Here is a 10,940-nt window from a genome sequence, read left to right on the forward strand (position 1 = left end):
AAAGGCTTATTGAAATAATAATAATTAAAATAAAAGCTATTTGAAATATTTTTATTTGTAAAACAGTAATTTGTAAAACAATTGTATTTTGTATTTTGTATTTCCAATACTAAGATTATGACAATCTTATTATTTGAATTACAAAATACAAAAAATTTTCAATCTTTCCATTTTAAATACAAAATACGTATTTTCATATGCTCTGCTGAAATGCAAAATACAAAATGCACTTGTATTGCAAATACTGTGTTTTAAATAAAACTATTTTAAATATACATGCCAGCCCTGCTCCTGGTTGCTCCTAGATTCTGATATAGAATCTCTAGTCGAAATTAAGATATTGAGCGAAGATATTGAGCATTACCAAAATTGTGTGCACACCCGGCAAATCATCAGAAGTGTTGTTGAAATCGTTGGTATTAAAGTCATTGGATCTACGGAATAATGACGAAAGCGAAAATACATACATATCTAAATATCGGATGAGTCTACATATATCGAACTATTGTTGAAAGTTTGTCCATTTTCCTACTAAGTTTTTGTGCTTCTATTTTTGTATCAAATAAAATCAAAAAACCAAATTATTGCAATTAATTTAAATACAAAAATTATTCAAATTATACAGGGCAAAAATGGTTAATTAGGCGCAATATAGAAATAAAAATAATATTTAAATAATATAAATAAATAATAAAATTAATACAGTTAATTTTAGAGAGGATTACTTTTTCCTATAAATTGCCTACTGTATCATTTACCTACATTTCATTTGTCTACAGATCGATTGTCTACGTGTATTAATGCCAATTGTATTATTGCCAATAACTACATGTATTAATGCCTACAACTCGACTGCTTGCAAACACTTTTGCGCACAAATAAAATTAAAATTAAATTATATAAGAAAGTAATTTTTGTTTTTAAAATGAAGAATTTGTATTTTAATTCAGAGAAATTTGTGTTTTTAAAGTGAAGAATAGTGCTTGTAAGCAATCGAAAAAATCTGTAGGCAATAATACATATGCAAATGTGACTTCATTTCTGAAATTATTATTTTTGTACACAGCGTATGTTGGCAATCGATCTATAAGCAATACAATATGTATAATAATTGATCTAAAGGCAAATGAGATGTAGATAAAGGGGGTCCACCCTTTATTTTATTATACTTATCTAAATATACATTATTATTATTTCTAATATTGCACTTAACTGAGCTTAACTTTCATTTGCTTTGTATACTTTAAATCGTCAAACAACCAAATGTTTTTAAAAATTATAGCTTCCTAGCTTCTAGATGAAGCAGAGACGATTATTTTGAAATTTCATCTGCAACTTTATCCGACAAATATGACAAACTTTTGCACCAACTTGACATCCAGGCCTATCTAATTTGAGCTCTGGAACCAAAACGCAAAGCTCAATGCAAAAAAATTTATAGATAAGATTTCGGGGACTGTAAAGTGTTGATACGCATTTAATTATAAGTGATGCTTATCAATACTTTATAGTTCCTAAACTCACATTGGTTTTTTTTTACGTCAATGGCTTTGTGTTTTGATTCCGGAACTGAAATTGGATAGGCCTGTCATACAGCAAATGTTCCAGCGACATTGCAAATGTTGTAGCAATGTTGTTTTATATGTACACAATATAAAGAATAATATAGCGACATGTGTTTCCGAGAATTTTCTCGCGACAATTACATGTGTCCGTTAAGATTGTAGTGATAATTGAAAGCGCAACAGAAACCCTCCTTGGATTTGATAGTCTTGAAGATCTTGCTGCAATCGTAAATCTTGCCGATCCAAACGCATCTTAACAGTAACGCGCTGCAAGGTTGCATCAACTGCGAGAGATATCGTTAATTATTAACTCGAATCTTTTTTTGAATGGATCTTATGATTGATCTATATTTCCTTGGAGATACAAATTAATCATTAAAACAATTTTTTTTACCTGCTCCATGAGCGTTTCGACCGTTATGTCGAGTCTATCGAGAAATTGCCTCGCAATCGTATTGTCTATCGAGATTTTGTCGGGTCGTACCAATTTCACTAGGGATGAAAAAAATTTATCGCTGTCGTTTGTAGTGAACCCATCCATGTATCTGTTGAATCATATAAAATTGGGACATAATATCGGATATGGAAATTTAACTCCGTTGATCCAAAATTAATTGAATTAATTAATAAATTGTCATTAGATAAAAATAGAAAATTTATCACATCAAATAGTTTTTATTTGAAGTAATAAATTTTCTTCTTTTAAAGTTTTTATGAAGAAAATTGAAGGAAAGATTAGCAAAACCGAAATACAACTATCGAGTTTAGAATAAATTTTTTTTTCAGATAGACAGAAAATTTTTAATTTAATTTTTTTTTCAAGGACTTCGAAATTTTCTAATTATCTTTTATTTATTAATATAAGGATTCAAGGAAAATAATGAACCCTTCGCACTTGAATGTATTAAAATATTTATATCTTATTAATTCTTATTTATATCTTACAAATTCTTGGCCATAAGATCGGCATGTGGACGATAGATCTTATTATTATTACATATGGTGACGGCTGGAAAAGACACGTCCCATATCGGATTTGACGTGTAAATAGTTGTAACTATGGGATTGTTCGAATAATTGGCCCACAAGCGTAACATCAATATAACGCAGAACACGATGGACAATATACAAACCTGTCGAATAAAAGAGTAAATTACTTTCCCTGGACAATATTACTGAGCTTACTCTTGAGATGATTATAGAATCCTCACCATGAACCAAAGAACACTCTCGATTATCGACGATCCATCCATACTTATGTAACGAAAACCATGCAGACTCGTATTCTTACAATAGATATTAAACCAACCTAAGTGTTTTTTTACCCGAACGTGTGCCAGACATTTGCGATATCCTATTACGAGATGTAGAATATTGATTTGTTTGGCGAACTAATAATTAACTAAATCGATATTGATAAATATTAATATGCAAGAGCATACAGAGTGTCTAAAATTTAAATATCAAAACTTCGGGAGTATGTAGAGGATCGATAAACTTAAAAAAAAAAAAAAAAGTCCTGTAAAGATGTGCTCGTTTTTGCTGTTTTGAAGAAAATCACAAAAAAAAGACAAAACGTAGTTACACTACCTTTCATTCTTGTATTGCTTCTAAAATATTTTCGTCACTAAAATCATGCACGAAAACAATAATAATAATTCCGTTTTCAGGCGAAAATTTTTTTTATTTGTTTTATCTAATGGGATCATTTTTTTTATAGATTAAAAATATATAGATTAAATACAGTCAGATATATAGATTTTTTTGGAGAATAACTTCTTTGATTATTTAGAAGATTATCCATCTGCAGCAACGGATTGAAATGTAATTTCAACTCGATGGGTCCAATTCATTATGGAAGAACTACTCAAACTAGACAGACTTAGCTAGACATATTTTCCACAACGATGGATTGAACGTGGAGGAGTAGTACCTTGGCCATCCCGATCACCTGATTTGACACCACTGGATTTCTTTGTATGAGGGGGTCCTGAAGCCGAAGTTTATTCATCGTCAATCAACTCAAAAGAACAATTGAGAAATCGAATTGAGGCTGCAGTGCATCAAATATCACCAGATTAGTTTAGCTGCAACACGAGCTGTCCTTACTTGATGCAAGAGGCTAACATTTTGAACAATTAAGCAAGTGAATAAATGAATTAATAATGAGAAAGTACCAAAATGTAAATGTTTTGTTTTTTTTTGCAATTTTCTTCAAAACGAAGCAAAAATGAGCATATCTCTACAGAATTTTTTTTCTTAATTTGTCGATCCCCTACAGATTCCCGAAGTTTTGACATTTAAATTCCAGACATCCTGTATATATTAATAAATTAAAATAATATTAGTTTCTCACCACGCTTTACACTGTCAATTCTGGATTTCTTATTCCAATGTGGCGTCATTTTGGAGCTAAGTTAATGCTTATAGAAAACAAACTGCTATTTGTCAAGGGAACTACTGAATGACTGCAAATGTTACTGGACTCGTACTGCAATTTCTTTGGTCAGTGGCTACTTTTCATTTCCGCTGTATGTCATTTAATTTTCTATCATTATCTCTAGTAATAAAGTAAATTCAGTGAAATGATATTAAAGTCCCAGTAATATATATATATATATACGTTCTCCTGAACGTCCACTCTATTTTGATTATTCGCTCGCGAATTTTGCATGGAATTTCTAGTATCATAAAACTGTATATTTTTAAGATATATATTACATTGGACTAGTTTTCTGATGAGTAAATGAAAAGAATCGCTTTTAAAATGTGACAAATTCATCATACATTCAGATCAAAATATTGGTATGTGTATAAGGCTAAAATATTTTATGCACTATCGTAATTCTAATTACTCGGCTAATTTCTTTATTAAATAATTGAAACATGTATGGCTATCACTCTTTTTAAAAGATATATTTTAGAAGACATTTAGAAGACATATTTTATACATTTGGATCTAGATATATCTATAGATATATCTATAAAAGTTTGAGACGAATTTTACATCTTTTTGCAATTTAACAAGAGTTAGTTTTGTTTACAAAGAACTTTTATAATTTTTCTAATTTTTTATTTATAGGAATTATTAATATTCGTCATGCTGGTATTAAATCACAATGGTAATGTTAAAAACAATAAGTCGAGCTTAATTTAACCGATTTGACGGTTGACTTGATAAAAATAACAGCGTTTCTCTTTGTACTAACTTTTATTTGACAAATAAAAAGTATTCGTTACAAATAATTGTAAACTGTTTATCTTATACAGTACACGTAATCGTGATACGTACGAGTGTATAGCGCTCTCTCTCTCTCTCTCTCTCTCTCTCTCTCTCTCTCTCTCTCTCTCTCTCTCTCTCTCCCCCTCTCTCTCCCATATTTGTGATTATACACGTTATCTCTTTCAACTTTCTCGCGATACCAAAGCCCAGTTGCAACAAACCGGTTTATATATCTGGTGTCGATATTTTCCCCATGCACACACGCACTCGGACACACACACGCGTCTATACATACATCCTCACGTACTGTCATTCATCCACGCGTGCTTATGTGCCTCGTCGTAGTGAAATGAATTACAATTAACAAGTGTATGTATTTACGTGTGTGTTTATGTGTTAGACGAAAAATGCATAACACGCGGACGAAGCTACGCGCGGTTATAGTTTTGATTCATTTCACGTAGTTTGTTTTATTTGCGGTCTCATTCGCACTCCTGTTTTAAACAAGGGAAACCACGATTCCCTCTGCTTCTGAAGACCTTGGGCCGTGATAATTCCGTGACACTATTCACAGATCGACAATTATGATATATTTTCCTTGACATTGAAATAATATTGTTACTTGATAATATTACCTAATCTCTAACTCCAAGGAATAATCGAAAAAATAAATGTACAAAACACATATCTAATGTAACAACACGCAAAGAATATTTTCTCTCGATGCTAATTTTCTCTCGCACTCAAATTTGAACAATGATGTAGAAACACAATGATACCGAAAAGTAACTAACAAAGGGGGAAAAAACAACAGAATTAGGAAATCTCGTCACGAGCAATCGCGTTCGTCCCTCTGTGAACAGTCGACCGGAATTTTATTGTGAAAATAATGGGAGATCTCTAAATCTGTAAAGTCCATCGCATATGCGAATTCACATATGGATCGTGATTTCACTTGACATTTCAGTCGAGCGTGTCATTGCTCAAGCCTTTTGTATACCTATGCAAATCCACGCGCGATGATCCCGAAAGTGTAACAGACTGTGAATGCGTCACCTACTGCCTACTGGTCGATACAACTCTGCATTAATGGACATTGTCCACGGTCAAGATGCTTAAAAATGCCCTTTGTAGGCACCCTGATAAGGGTGACGTTTACTGACCAGATTAAAATGTACTTTCAGGGGCTGGAGGAGAGAGAGAGAGAGGAAAGGATATTACGAGTTAATTCGGGGCTGACCATCGGTACGCGAGAAAATTGGAAACGGCGATTAGAATGTCATTATGCTGATCATATTTGATCCTTTTTATCGTCTTATCCGTCAAAAAGGTTGTACTAGCTTAATATAGCCCGGCATACATAACGATTCAATTTCCTCTAATGAGTGCGGGTTCAAGGGTGACATCACTTAATCATGTTGGGACACACTCATTCGAGTATTAAAATCAATTATCCAGGGCGAAGCTTTCGTAATTACGATCGCACAAATGGCTGTGATGGCTAAATAATGCTTTTTTTAGTACAATCGTTTTTAATTGCACTTGGAAAATTACCAACACGGCCGCTATTTGCCAAAAGGTACTCCCGTTCAAGTAGTCACGTTTCAAAGTAGTGCTATATAATAGAGATATTTATTTACAGAGATCATGTATGCCGAATCCGGCTATTATCTTCGAGATATTCGCGATCGCATCTTCGTCAGGATTTTAGCGTAAAAATTTTGCACATCGAGGATAATTGTAACGAACTATCTACTGAAATATACATATAGCAGTGGCAATAGCGTTATAGCATTTCGGACCAATCCTGATTCATTTGAATTCGTGTCTCGCAAGTCTCTCGCAAATTTCTCTTCTGTACAATATAATACAAAAAGAAAAACAAACTGGCAAATGGAAAAAAAGAACTGAAAAATATGCTCCACTTACGCTCGTCAAAAAACTTGTAGGGCCAAAATACAATATTACTATCATGACGGACTTTGCAGTAGAGTCAGTTTGTCCATATCATTTTCTAAATCAAATCATTCGGTAACCGTTCGCTCTTTGCCGATGGTGCCCCCCTTAATCTTATGTCTCTTCATTAAGCCTAAATATTTCTACCCATTGTAACACTAAGAACGTTTACGCGTTCGCTGAAGGGGATAAAGGTATGATTAATATAGATTTAGAGATATAATATGAACGCAAAAATATTCTTATCAATAATCATAAAGTAATAATTAATATTAACTACAATAATAATGCAACAGCAGAAACGCATACCTGTCGGTGTATGCAGCAATTAAGGAAGGGAAAGGAACGTTAGTGGATCTTATGTACAGTTTCTTTTTGCGAATACACTTGTCAGTTCTTTTCCTGCGAATACGTTTGCCTAGTAAAATCTATTTTTTTCTCTCTCTCTCGCTCGACCTCTCCGTTCCTTCGACACTGTTGCCCTCGCATTCACTCTATGCGCATTTATTCTTACTTCCATAGGATTAGAATTTGTAAAGAATTTATCAAAAAAGCTGGAAAGAAACGTAACGAGAAAAGTGTGCGTTGTCAGATCTCGATGTTCAGGAGAGTCGCGACTAACGGTTTCAAATTGGCTGTCTCGCGCCAGCGTCTCGATTGTTCGTTGGCACAATCTATATAATTTGAAATTAAAATACGTTCTTTTCTGTCGGGCGAAAGAGACAAAATTTAATGATAATAATAACGAAAAAAGAGAAAAAGAAGATACACGATGATTCCCAGCAAAATAGCGCACGATTTACGGTAGAAAAAAAAAGGATCATTCTTTGGATTTCCTTTAAAGGATAAATACGTTTTTTCGGGAATGCTAACATCGGGGAACATGGTGCGGTTGCTCGCCAGTTTGAAACCCCCCGCTGTCACATCGACAGTACGTGTGGCTTCGCCGACACGATACAAATAAGAGAATTCTATACTAAAGAAAGGCCGACATCGAAAACGTTAACGTACTCGATTCGTGAATCGATTTACTTTGCAGGCTGCATTGGGCGACTACCATCCTTGAAAAGGATTGCCATGTTAAGGTCACGTTAGCATCGACCACAAGCGTTTATCTTCCTGGGAGAGGGTGATTCGCGTGTGGCATGTGTCATCTGTGTGTGTGTGTGTGTGTGTGTGTGTGTGTGTGTGTGTGTGTGTGTGTTTGTATTGTGTGGTAAATTCTACAGATTATCCTCCTGTGCGCAGCATTCTGCCGGAAGTATCCCAGTTTCTTGCACGCGTTTCTGCAGATGCATGTCAAATGTACTTGTTTCAGGTTCCACTTTCAGCGTTTGTATCTGTTTGCCCAAGAAATATTTCTAAAAAAAAGTTACAAAAGCGCATCTTTGGCTCCCCTCTTCCCCGAATGCATCCCTCACCACGTCTTAGTAATGATCTGCATTCTCGTGCACGCTGGAACAGAAAAAATTAACGGAATTTTTAGTCAAAGACCACATAACGATTAAAATTGAAGAAAATAAATGATATAATTAAAAGAGACGAGATAATGACAAATTTCTTATATTAAGTTTTAAAATTTTTCTCTTTTCATTATAAACTTTTCTAAAAATGATTTACGAGGTACAAAGCGCAGAATGACAAAAATGCAAGCATCTTATGTTGCGTAAATAAGATTTAAATCGTCGATATAAAAAGCCTTAATTTATATATGATATCTGAACGACGCAATAAACGTACTCGGAATAAATCGCAATAACAAGCGCACGAAGCCTTAATTGTATTAGTATGCATTACGAATGGAGTTCGAATTACATGAGTTATTAGAGATCCAAGATAACTTGAATATGAATAAATATTACAGCTTTTATTTAGCTGCAATTATTTGATGATTATAGATACATTATTGAAGAAAATGTTACTGTTTATTTGTGCGAAATTACGGCGCGTCGATGAGCAAACGGGGCGCAGCGGGAATGGTGTTAGTTCCGAAAGCAGGTCTCAGGCAGAGGCGAAGTTCTTGAACACCTTTGTAGGATGATTAGTGATTCCTTGTTACATCGAAAGTAGAACAACAAAATCACTAGTCTTCCATACAACGGTGCTCCATTTTCCCTCACGCTGGGCTAGAGATTCCTCCAGCGCGTCGTTCTCCTTCCATCCGTCTCTCTCTCTCTCTCTCTCTCCATTCCTACGCCTTCACCTTTGCGAATGTTATAGTCACCTCGATCGTTTGGTTAGTCGGATTGTGTTAGTTCCTAAAGATGATGAACTGACTCGATGTGATGGCGGCGATCGGTTATAAAGCGGATGAAGTACGAGAAATTATTATCGCGCGTGACAACGAAGAAATATATTCCAATACATATTAAACATAGCAGCGTATAAAATCGAAGAATCTAAATATCATTCACAAAATGTTAACACACCATCGACTTTATCTTACACAAGCGTATTTATGAAGTTACTTATGCATTTTAATTTTCAAGATAGCACATATTACTTATATAGAGTATAATTCTTTCCTTTCTTCGATTTTACTTTAACAATTATTTTTTTATATCATCAAGATGTTTACGAAGCTTCGCAAAATCATAACAAAGTGGCGGTGCATGAAATGATAACAATATATATCTTACAATGTCATACAAGCATTATATCGCAATTTTTATCATGTAATTACAAAAATTGTACATGCTTAAACATCAAGATATTCTAGAATATGTGTGTGTGTGTGTGTGTGTGTGTGTGTGTGTGTGTGTGTGTGTGTGTGTGTGTGTGTGTGTGTGTGTGTGTATTCTTCCATCTTTGTTAAATAGCGCATTTAACAATAAACATGTTCGATTTTAAATTTTATTAATATAATATAAAGGCAATATTTACAATGTTAACATGAAATAAGAAGCAGATTTTTACATTTAATGTAAATATATAATATATGTCAATATAACAATTACCTCTGCTGCAGCAGGTACTGGGCCATTTGTATCTGACTGGGAATCCCAGTGATGGTAATGATGCGGTCGTTACTACCAGGCAGTGGCTCGTCTATAGTTATTCCGGCACCACTGTCGGATCTAATTTTTCTGATCCTCGCACCACCTTTACCAATTATGGCTCCGGCCAACTGCAGACAAAGATAAGATTTTATATATAATCAGATATATTTTCACAATAATCAGATATATTTTCAAAACATATAGAGTAAAATCAAAGATACTTCAATCAAACAAAATAATCATTATTAAACATGACATTATCTACATTTATCTACAAATTATTCTTAATCTTTAGCCACTTAATAGAAGCACAATGACTCTTCAATATATTTGTGTGCATTTTTTTTAATAGTTTACACAGATATACGCGAGACCTACAATTTGATATGGTGAAAAAGATGATCTCGAATTCATTATTGCTTTCCGAGAACGTAGCTTCCGAGAAGCAACGATCGAATAAAATTCAACGTTCCTAATTGGATTTTAACTTGGATCTTCAATATAAAGAGCAAATATACAATTTTTTGCTACGATTACCAAAATAAATTGATGCAACGAATATTTATGTTTTCCTAGAAAATAAAACAAACACAAAAAGTAAGCCTATAGTCGACTTACGTCTTTAGGAATGGTGACTTGTGTACTGGTCTTGTTTCCACTCATGTTGCCCTGGTTGCCTTGGTTGTTTCCACCCATAGGGCCACCCATTCCCGTGTTACCACCGCCACCCAAACCATTGGGCGCGCCTCCTTGCATCCCCCATCCATCACCTATGACAAAAGAAACATTAACAGCTCGTATTTCACAAATATACACAAATATACACAAATATACACAAATCCCCGAACATTTTAGCAATGTGCGACGATTTAATGGAATTTAATGCTCGGATCTTTTTTCATTAATATCCTAATCATCTTTGTCATAGAATTTTAATATCTTTCTTGTGATCAAGGATATTCGGATCTTCTGATTGAAAAATAGATGTTTCTTTCATAGCTTAAGTGAATCATCAAGATTCCTTCTTACCGTTGTAATTTCCGCCGCCGTAGGGTGGCGGGCCGCCTCGGTTTCCGCTACCTCCATATCCGCCACCGCCACGGCCACCGTCGTAGCCGCCTCCTCCACCACCGCCGCCCACACGCGAGTTACCGCCGTATCCACGATCCGGGCCGCCGGACATTCCACCGCCACCAC

At 34.5% G+C, this 10,940-nt stretch overlaps 1 protein-coding gene across 1 annotated transcript in view; it reads right to left on the bottom strand.

Annotated features, from left to right (window-relative positions):
- LOC108689282 overlaps positions 1 to 10,940 on the bottom strand; it is a 135,924-nt gene that overhangs the window by 9,816 nt on the left and 115,168 nt on the right. Inside the window, exons 11-16 of the mRNA XM_018196005.1 lie at positions 10,773 to 10,823; positions 10,362 to 10,513; positions 9,702 to 9,871; positions 1,960 to 2,110; positions 1,707 to 1,849; positions 365 to 434 (exon numbers count right to left, since the gene is read on the bottom strand). Of these exons, the coding sequence (XP_018051494.1) occupies positions 365 to 434; positions 1,707 to 1,849; positions 1,960 to 2,110; positions 9,702 to 9,871; positions 10,362 to 10,513; positions 10,773 to 10,823 (737 nt within the window). The remainder of the gene's footprint in view (positions 1 to 364; positions 435 to 1,706; positions 1,850 to 1,959; positions 2,111 to 9,701; positions 9,872 to 10,361; positions 10,514 to 10,772; positions 10,824 to 10,940) is intronic.

This window comes from Atta colombica, unplaced genomic scaffold (genome assembly GCF_001594045.1).
Source record: "Atta colombica isolate Treedump-2 unplaced genomic scaffold, Acol1.0 scaffold268, whole genome shotgun sequence".
Lineage (NCBI taxonomy): Eukaryota > Metazoa > Arthropoda > Insecta > Hymenoptera > Formicidae > Atta > Atta colombica.